Source organism: Equus asinus, chromosome 26, assembly GCF_041296235.1.
Source record: "Equus asinus isolate D_3611 breed Donkey chromosome 26, EquAss-T2T_v2, whole genome shotgun sequence".
Classification (NCBI taxonomy): domain Eukaryota; kingdom Metazoa; phylum Chordata; class Mammalia; order Perissodactyla; family Equidae; genus Equus; species Equus asinus.
In genome coordinates, this window is record NC_091815.1 from 24,466,407 (window position 1) to 24,487,708 (window position 21,302).

Below are 21,302 nucleotides of genomic sequence, written 5' to 3' on the forward strand. Positions count from 1 at the left end.
GAACCTGGACCCACCCCCAGCCTGTCTGGGACCCCAGACCTTATTTATGCACTAAGCCCCACGCCCACCTTAAGTTATTTCCTCTCACCCCTTATTTATGGAGCTGCAGTCCTGGCTCAGACCCCAAAGAAATGGGTTTTTCTTACTTTTATACAATATGCACAAATAAACAGGAAGCAATTGGACCCTCCTATAATAAGTGATTCCTTGAGTGTGCGTGTGACTGTGGGTCTGTGACCGAGTGTGGATGTCTGTATGGTGCAGGCAAATTCAGGACTGGTTGTGTACATTTGTGTGTGCCTGGTTTCTGTGAGTGTGTGCGTGTGTATATGTGTGCAAGGGAGTACCTGCCAGAACCTGAGTCCACCTGAGGATGCATAATAGCATCTTCAGACCCATGTGTGTGCAGATGTGTGTGTATTTACGCACATGTTTATATGTCCCTGTCTTTCCTTGTCTGTGTGAAGTCTTTTCCATGTGTTCCTAGGATGGGTGGAGGTCTATATGAATCAGGATGCTTTATCCTATAACAAGGATCAGAAACCCAACACAAATGGGTAAAACAAAAATGAATTTATTAGCACACATAACAAAAAGTCCATTGGCAGGGCAGTTTGAGGACTCATTAATTCATTCATTCAGTAAGGTCATTGGGGAACCAAGTTCTTTCCATTTCTCTTGGCTGATTCTTATGCTGGCTGCCTCGTGGCCTCAAGAGGGCAGCCACAGCTCCAGCTGTCACACACAAACAATATCCTCCAGATCAGAACAAACCACCTCAAACGTAATAGAGTGAAACAACCACCATCTTATTATGCTCACAGAGTCTGTGGGTGACGGATTTGGACAAGGCCTAGTGTGGGTAGCTTGCCTCTGCTCCACAATGTCTGTCTGGGGCCCTGATTTTTCTTCCATGGTTCTTAAAAGCAAGGCGAACCTTTCAGAGAAACTCCTCATTGGATGGGCATGCTTGTCTCATGGGCTAGAATTTAGTCATTTCCCCAGCCTGAACCAATCACTGGCAAGGAAGATGTAATTACAAAGATAGCATGAAACTAGTCAAGATTCTCCCCTGAGGTTAGGGAGAAGCCCCTCCCCTGGGAACATGCCCCAGGGATGGTGAACACCGAGCAAACTTCGAGTTCTATCAGCAGGAAGAAGGTGGGAGACGGACCTGGTAGATGCCTAAAATAGTCCATGGAGGTTCCAAGGTTGTGAATCGCCTGCAGGACTAATATCCAATGGGTTCCCAAAGGTAGTACTATTTCTGTTATTAAAACATTGAAATACTGTCATACCAGTTAGCAAATAGCTATTTCCCCAAGTCCCCCCAAGCAAACCCATGCCACCCATGCTGTCCCAGCCCTCCCCCAGGACCCCCTAGACTTTCCCGTAATTCAGAAACGAAAGAATTAGTACCCGATACAGAGGGCAGGAGGGGAGTGGTTGTTCCAGGATTTGCACCAATGCGTAGCCCGTGTGCATTCTGATTCTGACGACAATGCCAGCTGTTGAATCATTTGCTGGCATCTCCAGCTCATGCATGGCATGTGTTGTGGTTTTCAAAAAATGGCCACAAATTGTTGGGCATTCCCCTGGTCAAGAGGTGGGGTCAGGGGCCGGCTCCGTGGCCAAGCGGTTAAGTTCATGTGCTCCGGTGCGGCGGCCCAGGGTTCAAATCCTGGGCATGGACATGGCACCGCTCATCAGGCCACGTTGAGGTGGTGTCCCACATCCCACAACTAGAAGGACCTGCAACTAAGATATACAACTATGTACGGGGGGCGGGTTGGGGAGATAAAGCAGAAAAAAAAAAAGATTGGCAAGAGTTGTTAGCCCAGGTGCCAATCTTAGAAAAAAGAAAAAAAAAAAGAGGTGGGGTTCAATGCTCCCCTCTCATCCAAAGTGGACTTGTGACTTCTTCAACCACTAGGGTGCCGTGGATGTCAAGTCATGTGACTCTCAACGCCAAGTCCTCCCGGCTCTCTTGGAACCCATGTTCTTGGACTCTCCCTCTTGGAACCCGACCGCCATCCTTCAAGAAGCCCAAACGAGGTGGAGAGGCCGCATGTGCCTACCCTGGCTGACACTCCCAGCTGAGCTCAGCTTTGTAGTCATCCCAGCTCAGGAGCCAGATGTGTGAGCAAAGAAACGTCCAGATGATTCCAGCTCCCAGCTGGGGCAGAGATGAGCCGTCCCCTATCCCCACTGTGCCCTTATCGAGCTCCTGACCCACAGAATCTGGGAGCATAATAAAATAATTTTTGTTTTATGCCACTACGTTTGTTTTTTTATGAGGCAGTAGATAAATGGAAAAGCGTGACAGCCACCAGCACGTCACAATCCACTGTCAGGTGTGTCTGAATAAATTCATTACCAAGAGGAACCCAGCGAAGTTTCTGATTGGGTGAGTTTCGGTCACATTATACGTGGCCGTGTCAGAAGCATCCCCATAATCCTAGAGCCCTCACTCCTTTGCCTTCTCAAGTGTTTTCTCAATTAGGAGACAAAAGGCTGGAATACAGCCATGCACTAGAAATCACACACAGCCCCACAGCCACTCCCACTGTACTGGATGGTTTGTGAGTGACAGAAGCCCAGCACAGGTGGGGACAGCAAGGTGCCCAGCCCGGGGCATGAATTTCTTTCCCCCTTTGCCTGACATCTGCTTCCCCAGGCTCCCTTGCAGTTTGGAGTGGTCATAGGGCTTCCTAAATGAAGTAATTTATGTAAATAATTTCAAACAGTTCTTGGCACAGGTTAAGCCCAATATATATGTCTATTGCTGTTAGTCTTATTATTTTAGAATTTTTTTCTTCCCTGACACAAAGAAAACTCTTCCATTTGTTCCTTTCCTTCCTGCTTTGTTCATTGGTATGAGGATGTGTGACCTGGAGTTGTGGCAGCCATTTTGTGACCAGGAGGCAACCAGCCTAGACTATGAAGCTATCCTTCTAAGGAAAGTGGAACAAAAGGGTAGGAAACTGGGTCATTGGTGATATCAACAAGCCATGGCAGCAAACCACCAAACTCCCTTACTCCAGACTTCCTATTAAATGAGATAACCAAGTGTTTTAAGTCATGGCAATTGGGTTGTCTGTTTCTTGCAGCCAAATGTACCTTCCCAAATCCACCTCTGCATGCCCAGCACAGAACCCAGAGAAGGTGGTCAATTAATATTTGATCCTAAAAACTTGAATCCTATAGGACATATCTGAGTTCAGGCATATGACCCTCTTGAACAGGAGTGCTGTAATGGATATAAGGTTGTAAATCTCTGCTTGGAGACGCCAAGGCCTAATCAAGAGTGTCTTGGTGGAGGGGAGACTGGACTCCAGTCTCTAAGGTCAAGTTCCTCGTAATTTTCCCTTGTCTCCTTATCAGCTCCAAATGTGCACTTTTTACGCCTAACTCAGTTAAGCTGAGTTCCGGTCCCTTGTTACCCAAAGATCCTGACTAAGACAGGTCCCTGAACCTCTGGGCGGGGTCAGGTGGCTCCTCGGGAGTCCAGTCTCCTGTTTGTCCCATCGCAGCCCTATGGCCATCTGTCTGCCTGAGCTCTAGGAGGGCTGGGGGTGGGGGGGGGGTGGTCTGTCTTGGTCACTGCTGGGTGCCCAGTGCCCAGCACAGGCCAGGCACAGAGCAGGTGCTCGGACGTTCCCCTTGGAAGGGCCCACGCCCTCTCTCACCCGGTGGATCTGTTCCTTGGAGGCAGCAAGGACAGCACCAGAGAACCGCAGGCCAGGAGGCTTCCTCACCCGGGGGCCCAGCCACGCTTATCCATCCTTGCGTTTAAAGTTCTCAACTTTGAAAAAACACAAGCACGTCATTGGCATTGATAAATACTTCTCTAGCAAATGGAGGGCTTGGGGTCACAGAGGAAAGAGGGTGGTGGGTGTCATCCAACGGGCTGACCCAGGGACCACATGGCCCCCAAATATGCCGATGATATGGTGCTGATGGCAGTTCCTGACTTCTTTTGAAGGCAGGCACACCCCCCTTCCAAAGCTGGGGTCTCCACGGAAATCAGACCATAAACCACGCCCCTGCTGAACACCCTCCAAGGGCTTCCCATAACTCTGAGAATAAAATCTGGACTCTTGACCACAGCCCATAAGGCTCTGCAGAATCTGCTCCCTGCTGGCCTCTCCCCGCTGCCCTCCTCCCACTCTCCCCCTCACTCTGGTCCAGACACACTACCTCCAACACACCAAGCACACTCCTGCCTCAGGGCCTTTGCACATGCCAGTCCCTTTGCCAGGAATGCTTTTCCCTGGCCCTTCCCACAATGCATTTCTTCACCTCCAACCTTCCTTGACCGCCCCCAATCTAAGAGAGGACTCTCAGTCATTCCCTTTCCCCATCACCCTGTTTTCACTCTTTACATGGCACTTATTTACCACCAGACACTCATTATTTATTTGCTTATTCACTGTCTCCCCCACTGGAATATAAGCTCGGGGCAGGAGTTTCGGATTTTCTTTATTTGTCTCTTTTCACGGCTGTATTCCCTGCGCAGGGCCAGGTACACGGAACAGGCTCAGTAAAGCTTTATCAGGTGAAGCAGACGATAGAGTCAGATGGTTAGGCGTGCAGGATCGGGAGGCAGTAAATCTTCCAATCACGGCTCTGCCGTTTACCGGCTGTGTGATCCGGGGCAAGCCCTTCAACCTCTCTGAACTTCAGTTTCCTTCTCGAGAAGAGTGGGCGCACACACTCCACGCCTGTTGCAGAGTATAAACGCGACCGCGCTCCCTCTCCGAGGAACTACATCTTGCCAGCGTTGGGCGCGGGCGCCCGGCTGCACGCTCTCGACTCACGCACGGCGAGGGTTTGCGAGCAGGTGCCGGGCGCGTGGGAAGCCGTCTGCACTCGGGAGTCGTGAGGACCGAGCCGGCTGAGCGTGGCTGCGCCGCCGGGCGAGGAAGCCTCCTGGCCTGCGCTTCTCTGGCGCTGTCCTTGCTGCCTCCCACCCCGTCTGCCCGGACCCATCCCCCTCCCTCCTGCTCTGCTTCTATTTCTGTCTCTCTCTCCTCCTCCCCAGGCCTCAGGGGGCCCCTGGCTGGCAAGAAGCCTTCTTCCTGCTTCCCCAGGATCAGGAAGGAGTTTTCATTGCAGGGTCCCCACTGCAAAGGGCCGGGGTACCCCCTCCCCCCCACAACCACCTTCCCTCCGCCTGCCACAGCCCTCGGCCTCACCTGAGCAACTCCCCTCCCAAAACCATCCCCTGGTCCCCGGACACACACGCTCCTTCTCCACCTGGGATCCCTCAGACTCCAGACTGTGACCAAGGAGCTCCCCCCGCCCCAGGCTGGCTCTGGATGCCCATGCTCAACTAACTGAGGTCGCTGGGGCCACTCTCCAGCCTCCAGACACACACACCACGGGCGACATAGCGTAGTGGGGAGGAACAGATACCCAGCACAAACCACCAGCTCCACTATTCCTTCAATGGGGTGCCTTGAGCAAGTGACTTCCCTTCTCCCTGGTTCGGATTCCTGTCTGCAAAATGGGACCAAAGTTGGCCGGCCCCAAAGGTAGGCTGTGCTTAGCACAACCAGTGCGTGGAACCAACGTCACCAACTGCTCACCAGCAGAGCTGAGTGCTAGGGTTAAAACAGTCAGAAGTCAGGCTGCCTGCCTTTTAAATGCCAATTTTGCCACCTTCTGGTCATGTGACCTTGGGCAAGTGACAACTTTTCTGGGCCTCTATTTCTTCACGTGCAAAACAAGATAAGAGTATCGATGTCTCCGGTGGTTGTGAGGATGCAATTACGTGCTTGGCACATAGGAGGCACCCACTAAAGGTTAGCTGTCATCATTTTATTTGTATGAGTCCCCACCTGTAAGTCTCTCGGAGGATAGGAAACTGCAAGGGTCCCTGGTCCCAGTGAGTCCTTCAGTCTCACTTAGTCCTTGTGCTGCCGTCTGGGCCACCCCGTACCCCAAGACACATGGACACACACGGAGGTCAGCAGAGTGGCCTCAGACACAGAAAAAAGTTTAATTCTGCTGCGGCGGAGGGTCCCGGCTCCGGTAGACAGGATTTGGTTTTGGATTTTGTTCTTGTGGGGATTTATCCGGGGAGAGAGGAAGGAATAGGGGGGAGTCTGGTCCTTCCAGTGGGACCTGCCCGGGAGAATGTGTAGTGGGGAGAGGTCACCGGGAGAGACAGGGAGACGGGACGAAACACGGGAGGGCAGAGGGAGAGACGACCGGAGAGAGCGAGGAGAGACAAAGGGGGAAGGAGTGGGACGTCAGACAGAGAGGGGGACAGAGACAAACGAGGGGGACAGAGAAAGGGGGACCCCAAGCCAGACCCGACGGGACCAGGTAGGTGAGTGGAGCGGGGCTGGGGGCTTTGGAGGCCGCCGCGGGACAGAATAGGATCTAGTCCAGCCAGATACAAGAAATGGGCCCCTCGCCCTGCCCCGGATCCCGGGCGGGGGAGGGGGCTCGTGTCTCAGTGCTGCAGTGTCGGGGGCCCTGCCCCTCCCCGCGCTTCGCTGTGTAAGGCACCGGCTCCAGCGAGGTCCGCGAGCGCGCGGGGGGAGGGGCAGGAGGGGGCTGGGAGTCCGGGGGGAGGGCAGCCCCCCAGGGCGCGGGGCGTGGCCTCGAGCCGCAGCCCGAGGCGGCCCCGCCCCTCCGGGAAGAGCAGGGCGCGTCCCCTCCAGGCCGAGGTCTGGGCGCTGCGCGTTCTCCCCCGAGTCCGCCCCAGCGTCCGGGCGTCCGGGCGTTTCTCCGCGGCACCCAGGGGTTCCGGCGCCCGCCCGCCGCTCACACGGTACTCTCCAGCATCCACTCGGTGCTGGTGAAGGCCAGGCGCGCCCTGGCGGAGCCCAGCCCCAGGTCTCCGTCCTCCCCGGCCGCGCCCCCGCCGGCCCCGTCCAGATGCGGCGTGGACCGGTGGCGCTTTGTCCGCCGGGCGCGGCGCGGGTAACTGTGGCTCTGGAAGAGCGCCCCGTAGTCCCCGTCGAACGAATAGCGCTGCTGCGGCCTCGGCCGGGCCGGCGCCCCGCCAGGAACCAGAGCTAGAGTCGGGGGCGCCGAAGCTGGCGGCCCCAGAGCCCCTGAACGGCTCCTCCGAGGGCCCGCCGCGGCCAGAGATTCCTCCCCGGAGGTCTCCTCGGACGGCAGCAGGCACAGCGAGGTGGCCGAGCCGCCCAGGGAGCGTCCAAGGGCCGCCTCCGACTCCGCGGAAGCCGGCTCGGCCGCCGTGGCCTTCGCCTCGACGGCCGGCGCTGCAGCAGCCGGGGGCGCCACCTCGCGCAGCGCCTCGTAGCGGTCCTGAGCCGGGGGGGCCGGGGCCTGCGGCGCGCCTGCGCCGTTGGTCTGCGAGCACACGTGGCTGACCCGCGGGGCCGACCTGGAGGTGCCCTTGACGCGGCGGCCGTCTCCGTCCCCGTAGACCTTGTAGCGGATCATGAGCAAAACGATGAAGACCAGGACCGAGGCGACGATGACGCCCCCGATGGCGATGATCATGGTGCCGCCCAGGAAATGGGCTCTCAGCGGGCGGCAGGGCGCCGGGTCCCCAGCCGTGGTAAACTGCACGCAGCCCACCACTCGCGTGGCCGGCAGCGCCGTGGCCCCGTCGTCGTAGACAGCCAGCACGCACAGGTCATAGGCGCGGCCCGCCGCCAGGTCATTCACCAGGAAGGTCTGGCTGGTGGAAGGGATCATCCTGCGGGAGGGGGCGAGGTCAGCGCGGGGGTGGCTCTACTCTGAACCACGCCGCTTCATTGCATGGCCCACCCGTGGGGACCAAACCATGCGTCCCTGCCGGTATTTCACCCTCTACTGGGACAACAGCAGCCACTCAAGCAACAAATTCCCACCCTCTAGGGACGATTGCCTCAGGCCACGCCCCTCATCTACATGCCCCGCCCTCAGACCCACCTCCAGTCTGGGTCTCGTCCCCTACTAGATGGCGTCTGCCATCTATGTTCCCTCATCCACATACCCTCTTCCCGGGGATGGCAGGAGTGCTGTAGTTTTTAAGCGCTGCCTTCAAGGGACACGCCCCCTAGCAGAGTGTCACTCCCACTAGGATAACTGCCATTCAAGCCCTCTGATCTACATATCCCCAACCCTTAAGGGGACCGATGCTGCAGGCCGCGCCCCCTTAACCTGCATGCCCCACCCTCACTCAAGTGGACGCTGAGGTCAACTCACGCCACCCCCCTTTCTCCTTCTGGGACGACGGATGCTCTTCTAGTTCCTATTTTCTACATGTCCCCTCCCTTTAGGGGAAACCATGATACAGGCCACTCCCCCCCATCTTGGTCCCACCTTGGGGTACACACGTCTCCTAGCTGCGACTATCTTTGGGGACAATTTCCAAGCCCCTCAACTACATATTCCCACCCAGGAAGGGGCCAAGGTTACAGGCCACTCTCCTTCTGATTGACAGGTGGCTTCCAAGCCACACCCCACAACAGCCCACTGGGATGATTCCTCTGCCGTGCCTAGGACCATGTCTACTCTTTGCATGTCCTGCTCCTTGTCCAGATATCAGAGGCAACCACTCTTTATGTGCATGCACTGCCCTGTACCGCCAGAAGTCACCAAAACACGGCCCAGGTAAGTTTTAGCCATAACTGGGTCACATGTCGCCAAGCAAGCATGCCCCTTTCTTGCTGCACGTTCCTGCCGTCAAACAAGAGGCAATGCAGAGAAGTGACTAAGCTGACAAAGTCTGGGACCCAGACTGCCCGTGTTTGAGTTTCTCCTCTGCTATTTGCTAGCTCTGGGGGCTTAGGCAAGTTTCTTAACCTCTTTGTATCTCATTTCCCCCAAAGGGGGATATTAAGAATTTCTACATCATAGTGATGGTGTCAAGTATGAAGGAGTTAACATACCCCAAGCCTGGCACTTAATAATATCATTATTAGCTCACATCCCACCCAGTGTTGGCCAGGAACCCTTGCTGGGACTCATCCTCTACTGCCAGTTGCACCCTCCCCATCTATAAGACCATTCCCGCTAGGCCTTGTCTCTCTTCTGTCCCGCACATCCCTTCCATGCTGTTGGCCAGGTCTAGCCTTGGCTAACTGGGACCGCCACTTCCCTGTGGATTTGCACTTCGACCTCACAAGTTCTCCTCTCCTGCCAATCTCTCAGTGGGCCACCAGAGACAAGGACCACCTCCTTATCTGCGGGGCGCCACCACCTCTCAAAGGCCATGCCCCATCTCCAAAAGCCTCCTACTCTCAGAACCCTCCCCTCCCCTCCAGCCAGGCCACCTTCTGGTCCCAAAGCCCATCTCAGTTCCCCCACCTCCAGGAGGTTCCTCCTGCCACCAAGAGCGATCCTCCAAAGGGAAGACTTCAAGGAAGGGCCCCACCCCCTTTATAGAGACCCACCCACTTCTCAAACTCTCCCCCTGCCTGCCATTTCACAGGCCACTGCCCCCCTCCCCATCCAGCCTTGGGCCCCTGGCTGTCCGCCTTCCTCTTCCTCCCATCTCCCCTCTCAGAGAGCCTTGATTCCTCTTGCTCCATCCCCCAAAATAACCAGTTGCTAGGGGCTCCCCACTTTGCAAGGACAGAGCTGGCTCCTTAAGAAAGCTTGGGCCCGTGTGTCTCTAATTGGCTGCAAGACCCGAGCAGGCAGCAGCGAGGGCTCCTGGTTGGATGTCACCTCCGCCCACGGCAGCAGTGAGGAAGTTAACTCCCGCCGTGCCGGAGCACAGGCATCTGCAGCCCCCAGTGGAGGAGGACCGGAACTGTGGCCCTAAGGGGAAGAGAAGAGTCCCGGGGTCTGTCGCCCAACTGGGGACGGAGGGCCATCAACATCTGCATACCTGCTGGGTCTGGGGGCCTGTGAGCCTGCCCCGCCCCCCCATGAGGTGGCCATGGGTCAGAGAGAGAAGGAACAGAGAGGTGGGGAGTCACAGAACCCAGAACTGTGCCCAGAAATGTATTATCCATCTCCCCTCCATCCCTGCCTGGCAAACAGCAGGTGATCAATAAATGTGTGTTCAACGTAAAAAGGGCAGGATCAGGAGTCAGAAGGGTCAGGGCTGGAGTGCTGGTCCTGCCACTGTCTGTGTGACCTTCGGCAAGAGACTGCGCCCCAGCCTGAGCCTCAGTTTCCCTAACTATAAAATGGGAGGGGGGCTCCTCGCTGCCCCAGAGCAGAATTGGGAAGATGGAAGGAGGAAGCGTCCTTGGAAGCACCTTAGAAAGGTTTTGTTTGGTTTGCACTAATGTTCATAAAACTGGGCCAGTGTCTGATCCATCTCGGGAGGCCCAGGGCCGAGCATGGAATCTCACATGCTGTAGGCATTTCCTCAGTGTTCGGTGACCAGGTTCAAAAAGAGAAGAAAATGAGGATGACAGAGACAAGGGGAAAGAGAGGCATTTACTCATTCGGCCAACAATGGGAAAGCGCCTACTATGTGCCAGGCCTGTGGCCAAAGAACACTGGGACAGGTGGAGACGGAGGCCAAGAGGCAGGCTTCTTGGTGCAGGTGTGAGCACCTCCAAGAACTGGGGCTCCCCGCAGGTGGGGAAATGGCTCCGCCCCCTCTGGCACCTCAAATGAAGTCAAACATAGGCCCAAGCATTCAGTAGGCGCTCTACAATGTGCACGAGGGAGGCAGAGCCAGGGAGAAGGAGAGACGTCCACAGCGCCAGCAACCCCTTCTCCAGTGCCCACTGTGTGCCGGGTCTGTGGCCGTGAGCCATACTCAGAAACCTGCTGACATGGAGCGACCCTGCAAGGCCAAGGCAAGAATTCCTCGTGTACCATCTGCCTCCCACTGGGCTGTGAGCTCCCCGAGGGCAGGACTGGTCTCTTGGTCTCCTTGTGTCCCCAGCGCCCAGCTCCAGGCCTGGCACAGAGCAGGGGCTCAGTGCCTGTGAAGGGCAGGAGGGAGAGAAGGTACAGTCAGGGACACAGGCCAGAGCAAGAGAATAAGAGAGGATGGGAGAAAAGAACTCTTCAATATCTGTCTACACCATACAGGCCTGTCCATACCAGGGTAGGGGCTTCTAACCCAGTAGAGGGTGGAAATAATTTACATTTATATATTTTTCTCATACTTTTTGTTTTCTCTCTCTATAATGTACCCAACGTGTTGATACAATAGGACTGGTATATAATTTATAAAGATAAATGTAACTGTAAATATATATATATATGTGCATGTATATTTCACGTTCCAGTGTTTAACTAATAACTTGGATGAGCAGTGATTTAGACCTGGATCCCTCTGAGGGCAAGGATCACGTGGGCACATTCCCGCTGTAACTCCAGTGCCCAGCCCTGGTCTGGCTCATGTGGGTGCTCAACAAAGATTTGCTAAATGCATGAAAAACAGAAAGAGACAGTGAGACAGAAAGAGAGACAAGGGGATAGGGCAAATGAGGGGCCAAGATGTGTATGCCCATCTAGCACCCCAACTGAGCAAGAAGGCCCAGGGAGTGGGCAGATGGGAGGGAGGGTCCGTGGGGTGGGAGGAGGTCCTGGGCCTGCAGCACCCACCTGTAGACCAGGGAGTCGTCCGCCGAGCTGTTGTACTGGACCTGGTACATGCGGATGCCGGGCACTGGCCTCTGGGCTGGCCAGCGGATGAGCACGGAGTTCGAGGTGAGGTCGGCCGCCACGAGCCGCCGTTCCGCGGTTGATTCGTTGGCACCAGGTCGGCCAGGCGTGGCAATGTCAGAGGAGCCAGGCTCGGTGAGGGGCGGCGGGGCGGCCGGCGGGGGCGCCATCAGTGGCAGAGGCACCACGCACACCTCCACCGGGGCCGTGGCTTCCCCGGCGGCATTGGAAGCGATGCAGGTGAAGGTGCCGCTGTCCCGCAAGGTGGTAATAGTTACATCCAGGGTCCCATCCCCCCGGACCCGGGTCCGGCTCGAGTTCCCCAGCAACCGCCCGTCGGGGGCCACCCAATGCACCACCGGCTCAGGGTCACCCACGGCGCGGCACCGCAGGCTGACCGCCTGGCCCTCCACCACCAGCGCCCGGCCCCCCGCCTGCCGTGTGATCAGCGGGGGTTCACACAGGAATTCCTCCTCCGGGATGGACCAGAAGTAGCGATCGGTGAGGTGCTCAGGGGTGGCGCACGTCTCCAGGTCGTCCTCTCTGGTCAGCCGCCGCAGCCAGAGCAGCTCGCAGTTGCAGTGCAACGGGTTGCCACCAAAGCTGACCGTGAGCGGCGTGGGCGGCTTCGGCCCAGTGCCCTGCGACCTCAGGAAGAGCCCATCGGGGGGCAGTTTATGGAGGCGGTTGGAGGTCATGTCCAGGCGAACCAGTTTGTGAAGCTGCACGAAGGTACCCTCGGCGATGTGGTCGATGAGATTGTGGTCCAGGGTGAGGGTGTTGAGGTTCACCATCTGGCCCACGGCCTCCCACGGCAGGGCCTCGAGGTTGTTGTAGGACAGGTCCAGGTCCTCCACGGTGGACAGGAAGGCGTCGAAGGCTGCCGACTCCACCCGGCGGATCTGGTTGTTGCCAAGGATGAGATGGCGGAGGTTGCCCAAGCCGCGCAGCTGGTCGCCACGCACCTCGGCCAGGCGGTTGCTGTCGAGGTGCAGGGCGCGCAGGGCGCGGAGGTCGGCAAAGGCGCCGGCGGCCACCTGGCCGATGGTGTTGCGGGAGAGGGTGAGGTGCACCAGGCTGGTCATGTTGGCGAAGTCTCGGCGGCGCACGGCCGCGATGAAGTTGTCGGTGAGGCGCAGCTCCACCACGCGCCGGTCGATGGCCGGTGGCACGAACAGCAAGCCGGTCTTGGCGCACAGCATGGTCAGCGTGGGCGCCACGTTCTGGCAGATGCAGCGGCCGGGGCAGGGCTGGCCATGGGATGCCCCCGCCCAGAGGAGCAGCAGGAAGGGCAGCGCAGCGGGCGGCGGTGAGAGGGACGCGGAGGACAAGGGGCCCGGAGCCATGGTGCAGGGCGCAGGTGGGAGGGGTGGGAGGTGAGACCTGCAAGGGAAGGAGAAGGGTTACCCCAGGCATCAGGCTTGACCCCCAGCCTGGCCCCCCCGGGATGTCCTGACCCAGACCCCTCCCTTCCTGACAACCGGGTCCTATAGGACAGTGACAGGACTGATTAGCAGCTGGCGTGCATTTGTTGTTAATAGATGATACTTCCATGCTGGTTGGTAAATTACCACTGCCCCACCCCTGAGTGTCCTACCCCCACCTCTGCCACTCCCCTAGGAGCTCCCAGACCTCACACAATCTCCCAACCAGAGGCCCAGTTTGGGCCTTCCAGGACCTGCTAAATATTTTTAAAAATCACTGCTGAGTAGGGTTTAAGGTGAATTTCAAAGCCATACTCCCTGGGTTCAAACCCCAGCTCTGACACTTACTAGCTGTGTGACCTCCGGCAAGTGTCTGAACCTCTCTGAATCTCGGTTTCTTCATCTGTAAAATGGAGAGAAAAACAGGCCTTACCTCGGTGAGGATTCAATGGACTTATATGCATAGTGTACTTAGAACAGTGCCTGGCACATAAAATGTGTTCAATACATGTTAGTAATTATTACCATCATCATCGAGTGTCCAATATGTGCCAGGCCTAGAATTGTGCACTGGTATTAAGAGCCAGGGCTTGGAAATCAAACGGACTCAGGTTCAAGTCCTGGCTGCCTCATTTGCTAGCTCCGTGACCCCAAACCAATGATTTCCCCTAACTAGGCCATAATTTCCTGATTTGTAAAATGGGATGATAATTGTACCATCTTCACTGGGTTCTTGCAAAGGTTCCGTGAGCTCATTCATGGGGCCACTGAGCAGAGGCCCTGGCACACAGTCAATATCCAATAAATGTTAAGGGTAACCTCCCTACCCCCTTCGGGAGGGGGGCCGGAGACTGAAGGTGGGAGGGGCTGAGACACCTGACCAGCCTCCCTGCTCAGCCTTGGCAGGTCCTCCTCTGAGCCTGGTTTCATCCTGGGCTCTGCTGAGCTCCCAAGCAGGGGGCAGACTTTCACGCTCACATCAGTGGGCACACACAAGGCCCCATCCATGCCTACACACACACACACTCACACACGCATTCACACACTCACGCTATGCCTCTGCTCCAGGCAAAACCTTCCGGCAGGGATTCCCCCGCGGCGGCTGCAGCCCACGATGTGTCAGTTCCCATCACAACACGGGGTGGGTGGGGGGAGAAGAGGAAAGGATGGGAAGGGGGCGTCCCTGGAACTGTTTTCACCCCACCCCCAGCCCAGTCCCTGCTGGCCCACCTCCCAGGAACCTACAGTTTGGGGGCTGTGATCTAATGCGGGCCTGATCCTTCAGCGTGAGGGGAGGGGTGGACACGGAGAAGAGCGGCCAAGAGAGTCAGAGAGAGAGGTGAAGAGACAGGGAGAGATAAGGGGGAGGGAGAGATGGACTGGCAGAAACAGAGAGACAGAGTCAGAGAGAGAGAGAGACAAGGAGATAAAAAGAGAAAGACTCTGAAAGAAAGGTGAAGAGACAGGGAGCAAGAATGAAGCAAAGAGAGACAGAAAAACTGAGAGTGGAGGAGACACTCGGAAAAGAGATGCTGAGACATAGAGAGGAGAGAGGGAGAAACAGGAAGAGAGAATGAGTGAGAGAGAGACAAGGACAAGGAAGAAAGAGAGAGAGGGAGGAAGACACTGATTGGGCTAGAGAGAGAAAAAGAGAGTCAGGCCGTGCCACCACCTCTGAGTTCCCCACCCCCACATTAATTTGTCCTGAACTCCCGCTGGGGCACTGCTCTGTGCTGGCCAGAACACCCTGGCCTGGAAGGCGGAACTCCTGAGCCAGGAGGCCCAGCTCTGCACCTGCCCGGCTGTGGGGTCTCTAGGGCTCAGCATCCCCATCTAGGAAACGGAAGTACAGAGCTTCGCCTCCCACAGCTGGGGTGGGGTTCAAGTTGAAAGAGTAATAATAGCAATGAAAACAGCTAACATTTACAGAGAGGCAGTGCAGCACTGCAGGACAGAATCTGGACCCGACTGCCCCGGGGTCACACCCCCATTCCCTGCTGTGTGACTTCCCCTCTGTGCCTCAGTGTGCGCATCCATAAAAATGGGCATACGACAGCACCTACCTCACAGGGTCGTGGTGAGGATTAAATGAGATGATACACTGTTACACGCTCAGAATAGTTCCCGCAGAGTAAATGCTACCAAAATGTTAGCTGCTCCGATTATTAATTTATCCTTTTCTCTGACTCCCTCTCAGCCACCGGCGGATCGGACTATCAGGGCATCTTCCCACATGCAGGCACACACACACACCAAATAATAAAGCAGGTCCACGCCACTCTCCAAATGCAGGGGTCATTTCACGTCATGAAACTCTGGCGCCCAAACCGCTACTTCCCTACCACCTTCGCTGTCCTGGCCTGAGACCCCCACCTGCCACCCATGCCCTGTCTCCACCATAAGCCCTTACCCAAACATGATGCTCCTGACCTTGTCACCACCCCCCAGCCCAGGGGGCATCTGGCCCCTCGGGACACTGCCATGTCCTGCACAGAAATTCACATGAGGCAGGGCTCCAGGCCTCCTGCCAGCTCAGAACAAGCCCACTCACTCCACATCTCTGTCCCCAGCCCGAGGGACCCCACTCACCTCTCTTCAGGGAGTCAGGGCCTGGGCCAGTACCTGCAAAGGAACACAACAACCCTGTTAGCATCCTTCTGGCTCCTCTCCTAGGAGACCGTCTCAGCCAAGGAAGTCCCTGGTGTGATCACTCTCTTGGCCCTCCTGCTTCAGGCTCTGCAGAGTATCGGATGGACCCAGGAAGTCATCTCTGGAAGACGAGGAGTCTGGGCCTCAGGGCTGTTTCCTCCAAAACTTAAGAGTCCAGGACCTTAGCCCTCTGTCCTCTGGGAGCTCAAGAGGCCAGGACCCCAGCCTCCTCCTTCCTCAGACTCAAGAGTCCACTCTCAGTCCATTCCTTTCTGAAGACCCAGCCTCCTTCTCCTCCAGACCCCGGATGCGAGGCTCCCAGCCTCCTCCTTCCAGAGTTCACACCCCAGGCCCCCGACTCCAAACACCTGAGCAGTCCCTGGAGCTGGGAAGAGCCAGAGGTCCCATCCTTGTCATCACACCATTGCCACAACAACATGTGTGGACATGCCAGAACCCACATGGGCCCACAACCCAATCTCTACATCTGGACTTCCACAGACACACCAGCATGATCTGTGTGCCCCCCACCCTCCATGGGCTCTTGGCCCAGGATGTGGACACACTCCTGTCCATGGACCCTAGGCTGGACCCCAGCATACCACAGGTCATGCCACATAGGCCCCAATCTCACTGGGCCCATGACTGGGGTCGGCCTTGTGCTGGGGACACAGCCCATGTGAGGGTATCGCCCTGCACATATGTGTTTGAACAGACACACCACCACTCCCTGGAGACCAACACTGATGCTTAAATGGACTCACAACATAGACAGATACATGCCCTTAAGGTTGACACAACTGCACACAACCACATATACACAACATTGACTTCCCCTTGCAAATTCACACACACACATGCACACATACAACAGAGAAACCCGTGTGCCCCCTTGCAGACAACCAGGTACATGCATCTGTAACAGACATCCCCTTGCACACTCATCAACACAGTGCACACACATATAACAGATACTCACTTGCACAATCAAAGGTACACAGGTGCATGCTTTTAAATGCCCAAACACACTCCTACAACTTCACATAGCCTCGTGATGCACGGTCACAAAGCTGATACATTCCTATACCAAAAGCTGCTCCAATGCACACACTAGCTGATACACACCTCACACACATACACAGAATCACAAGCATACACACACACTCACCAGGCTGATACATACTCAAATGATCACGCACAGGCACAAAAAGATTCACCTTTGCAGAGACACTCCGAGATGTTCACTCATAAGAGACATATGCTCACACAACAGCCCTGGAAGGGATTTACACACTTACAAATGCACACAAAATTTTGAACCACAGTGGCAGAGTCAACAGAGAGGCACAGATTCACACACACAGTCACGGACACACATGCCTCCCAGCCCCCAGGCACCCTTACCCCACCTACTTCCGAGGCCACAGAAATGCTCACATCCCTCCCTCCCAGCAACCAGGGCACAAGCCAGGGCCAGAGGTCAGAGTTCAGCGGGTCGAATCTCAGAGGGTTGGGGGGCTGAGCCCTAGAGAACCAGTCCAAGACCCTCCCACCAGCAGCCCAAAGGGCCCCCAGCCTGGCCATCTGGATGCAGGCAACTCTGGCCCCATCTGCGGCGATCTGGCAGGTGGGGGGGATTGGGGCCGGGTGGGTGGAGAAGGGCCGGGTCTGCGGCCCTCCCCTCGGGCCCATCTGTCCATCCCTCGGCCTCTCATCCCTCCATCTGTCCACCTACCGGCCGCCCATCCCCCCCACCCAGCCACCAGGAAGGGGAAGACATGGCCGTCTCCCCCAAGGACCGCTGAGGACCCCCCCCCCCAGTTGACATGGCCCGAGGGAGCGGCTAACTCCCCTCCCCCAAACCCACAGGGAGGCCTGGAGCCACAGGGCGCCGAGCCCCAGCCCCCGGCCCGGAACCTGACGTGGACACACAGACACACACCCTCGGAGACATACAACCCGCAGACACACACACACAAATGGACACCCGGGCGGGCACACCCGGCCCCACAGACCCTTGGATGGACATGGAACCCGGACCCAAACACCCAACGCAGCTGGCCGCGCGCGCACACTCGCGGGGGGGGGGGGGACCCATACCTGGGCACACAACCCACGCACACACACCTGCACACAGCCCCTCCGATGGGCGCGCGACAGCCCCCAGACCCACGGCCGGAGGGGCAGCACTCGGGGGGACACACGCCCGGCCGGCCACAGCACCTCGGCTCGACCCCCGGCACACGCCCGGATGGCCACCCAGGCGGGGCGCCGCACACGCCGCGCCGGGCACACACAGGGCCGCGCGAGCGCACGCCGGGCCCGCCGCAGCGCCGCGGACACACTCGCACGCTCGCGGCTCACACCGCGCTCACACCGGCGCCCCCGCCCGCCGCCTCCCGGGCCCCTGCGGGCCGCGCTCACCCAGCCCGGGGGGGCCCCGGGCCCGGCCCCGCCGCCGCCGCCGCGCTCCGCGCCATGGTGGGGGGAGGGCCGGGGAGGGGGCGCGGGCCGCGGGGCCGCCTCCTCCCGCCTCCCGCCTCCCGCCCGCCCGAGCCGCCGCCGAGCTCCGCCCTCCGCGCCGCCCGCCGCCCGGGCCCCGCCGCCGCCGCCGCAAGGGGGGAGGGCGCGCCGACCGGAGGGGCGGGAGGGGCGGCTGCACCCCCAGATGCCCGCCCCGGGCCCGCCGCAGACCCCTCTCCGCTGCGGAGCCGCCGGCCCGCCCCCGACCTCTCCCCGGCCCCACCTCCAGCCCTGCCGGCTTCCCCAGAGACCCCCCAGACCACGCCCCGACTGGCCTGGGGACCCCGGATCTCCCGGACAGAGACATCAGATTGTGTCCCGATACCCAGGGGGACCTCAGACCATGCCTTGCCTCCTGTGAGGATCCAGATCATGTTCTACAGCCACCCAGGACCACAAACCGTGTCCTACTCTCCTTGGTGACCTCAGACTCTGCCCCACACCCCACCAGGGACCCCAGACCATGCCCCCAAATCCAGGGAGACCCCAGACCATATTCCAACATCCAAGGGGATCCAGAGCACCCCCATCAGGGACCTTAAATCATACCCCAACATTCAGGCGGACCCCAGACCACACCCCATCCCTCAGGGACCCCAGACCATACCCCAACATCCAGAGAGGACCTAGACCATAGGTCAACATCCAGGAAGACCCCAGATCATGCCTTACCCCCCTTGGGGACCGAGGCCATGTTCTCTAGCCACCCAGAACCACAAATCATATCCCACTCCTTCTTGGGGACCCTCTGCCCTGTCATCTATTCTGTAGAGCCGCAACCCATTCCCTGACCCCCAATAGGGGCTCTAGACCATGTGTAACTTCTAGAGGGCCCAAATACGTCTCTTGTTTCCATGGGAGACCCTAAACTTGCCCCATTTCCCCCGTTAGACCCCAGACCATCCTCCCCCTAAGGCATTCCTTGGTTCCCAGAACCACTGATTTGCCCCAGATTCTTTCCCATCCTGCCCACCAGTCCTACTCTCTTAAGCACCCTTCCTCCTTGTTGGTCTTATTCTCTTTCTTGGACCCTACAGCACCTTCCCCCCTCCCTATGACTTCCGTGGAGCCCAGGATTCCTTGTTCAGTCCCCTTTGCCACCCCTCTGCTGTCACCTACCCAATAGCTGACCCCCCGGCCCGTCCCCCAAATCCCACTAGGTCTCTCAGGCTAGTCTCCACCTCTTTCTCAGACACTCTCTGGGCCCCAAACTCGGCAAGGCCTCCCCTCCAAATCTGTCTTATTGCCATCCCTCAGGTCCCTGGAAACCCAAACCCGTCCCATCCTGGATCCTACTGTATCAGGGTCCTCCCCCAAGCCCCTTACCTAAATTCTTCCTTGCCACAGGAAGCCTGCCCTCACCCCCAGATCAAGGGCATCTCTACAGAGCATCCTCTAGTGAAACTTGACCCCACTCATGACCATTAGATATCCCCCGGGGACACTCACAGTCCCCCCCAGTCTCCAGATTCCACCGTCACCACCACCACCCCAGCACCATCCCCCACCCCCACCCCAGTTCCTGGTGCTCCCTGCCAGGTCATGGAGGTCCAGGGTCAGAGGACAGACAGAGGTAGCAGAAGGAATAACAGCAACAGTGAACACACGTCCAGCACTACTGTGTCCGAGGAATGAATCTCAGGGCTTCTCCTATATGACTTCCTGCAGCCTTCACGGCAGCCAGATGAGCGGTCCCATTATTATCCCCATTTTACAGATGAGGAAAATTGAGCCACAGAGAGGTTTAGTCACTTGCCTAAGGTCACATAGAGAGTAAGTGGCAGAACAGGGTGGAGGTGAAGGGGGAAAAGGGGAGGGCAGGCCTGGGATGGACAGGAGTAGAAACAGAGAAGGTGAGAAGAAAGACAATAATAAGAGAGACAGAGATACACAGAGATGGAGAAACAAAGAGCCTGGGCCCAGGCAGAGATGGCCTCGCTCACACAGCGTCTGTGGTGCCAGGAGCTCTGGCTCTGCCGGCCTCTTGACTCTAACCCTGGCCACTCCTGTCTTCCAGCCCCAATGATGACTTTTTTATTCCTCCAACACACCAGCTCATCCCAGCCCCTGGGCCTTTGCAGGCTCCTCCCCTTCCACAGCTGATTCTTTCTTTTCATTCAAGTCTAATTCAAATGCAGTCTCTTCAGTGAGGCCTTCCTTTCCCATCTCCAGTTGTCCTGATGCCTGCAAATTACTTTGACATTTATAAAAAAATAAGACGGATAGATGGATGGATATGTGATAAAGCAACTACAGTAAAACGTTAATGGTAGATCTAGGGCTGGATATATGTATGCACTGGAAAATTATTTCAATTTTGCTGCATATTTGAAATTTTTCCTAATAAACGTGGGCAGGGGGAAGCAGGAAGACTCCTCTCTAGAAGTCCACCTCTAAAGAGGTGACGAGAAAATAGCCCCAACAGGAACCCTCACACACTGCTGGTGGCAACGCAAACTGGTGCAGCCACTATGGAAAACAGTATGGAGATCCCTCAAAAGACTAAAAATGGAAATACCGTATGACCCAGCTATCCCACTACTGGGTGTCTATCCAAACAACTTGAAATCAAGAATCCAAAGTAACATATGCTCCCCTCTGTTCATTGCAGCACTAGTCACAATAGCCCTGACATGGAAGCAATGCAAGTGCCCATCAACCGATGAATGGATAAAGAAGATGTGGTATATATGCATATACAATAGAATACTACTCAGCCAGGAAAAAGACAAAATAACCCCATTTGCAATAACATGGAAGGCCCTAGAGGGAATTATGCTAAGCGAAATAAACCAGTCTGAGACAGACAAACACCAGATGATTTCACTCATATGTGGAATATAAACAAGTACTAGGATGAAGAAAACAGTTCAGTGGTTACCAGGGGAAGGGGGTGGGGAGTGGGCACAGGGGGTGAAGGGGAGCACTTACGTGGTGACAGTCAAGAAATAAGGTACAACTGAAATCTCACATTGATGTAAACTATTTTGAACTCAATAAAAAAAAAAATAGCCCCAACAGGTCCCATCATTTTTATATATCATATCACCTCATCTTCTTTCCCTCGTAGCAGTTCTCATTCCTGGCGATGATCTGGTTTGCTTTTGTTTACCTGTTTATTGTGTACTTATTTATTTGTTTATTGCTGATTGTCCA

General features: G+C 56.7%; 1 protein-coding gene across 2 annotated transcripts; it reads right to left on the reverse strand.

The window, feature by feature from the left end:
* Positions 1–5,799: 5,799 nt before the first annotated feature.
* Positions 5,800–18,249, reverse strand: LRFN1 (leucine rich repeat and fibronectin type III domain containing 1). 2 transcript variants are annotated; one of them, XM_044759940.2, is made up of 5 exons: positions 18,048–18,249; positions 15,564–15,596; positions 13,323–13,377; positions 11,491–12,933; positions 5,800–7,684 (listed from the first exon to the last, which is right to left on the reverse strand). In XM_044759940.2, exons 4-5 carry the CDS (start codon positions 12,894–12,896, stop codon positions 6,778–6,780), a joined length of 2,313 nt encoding a protein of 770 aa, XP_044615875.2. In that variant the 5' UTR covers positions 12,897–12,933; positions 13,323–13,377; positions 15,564–15,596; positions 18,048–18,249; the 3' UTR covers positions 5,800–6,777. The 2 variants fall into 2 exon arrangements, with proteins under 2 accessions (XP_044615875.2, XP_044615874.2); XM_044759939.2 differs by lacking the exon at positions 18,048–18,249 and adding an exon at positions 17,751–18,041.
* Between the last annotated feature and the right edge of the window lie 3,053 nt (positions 18,250–21,302).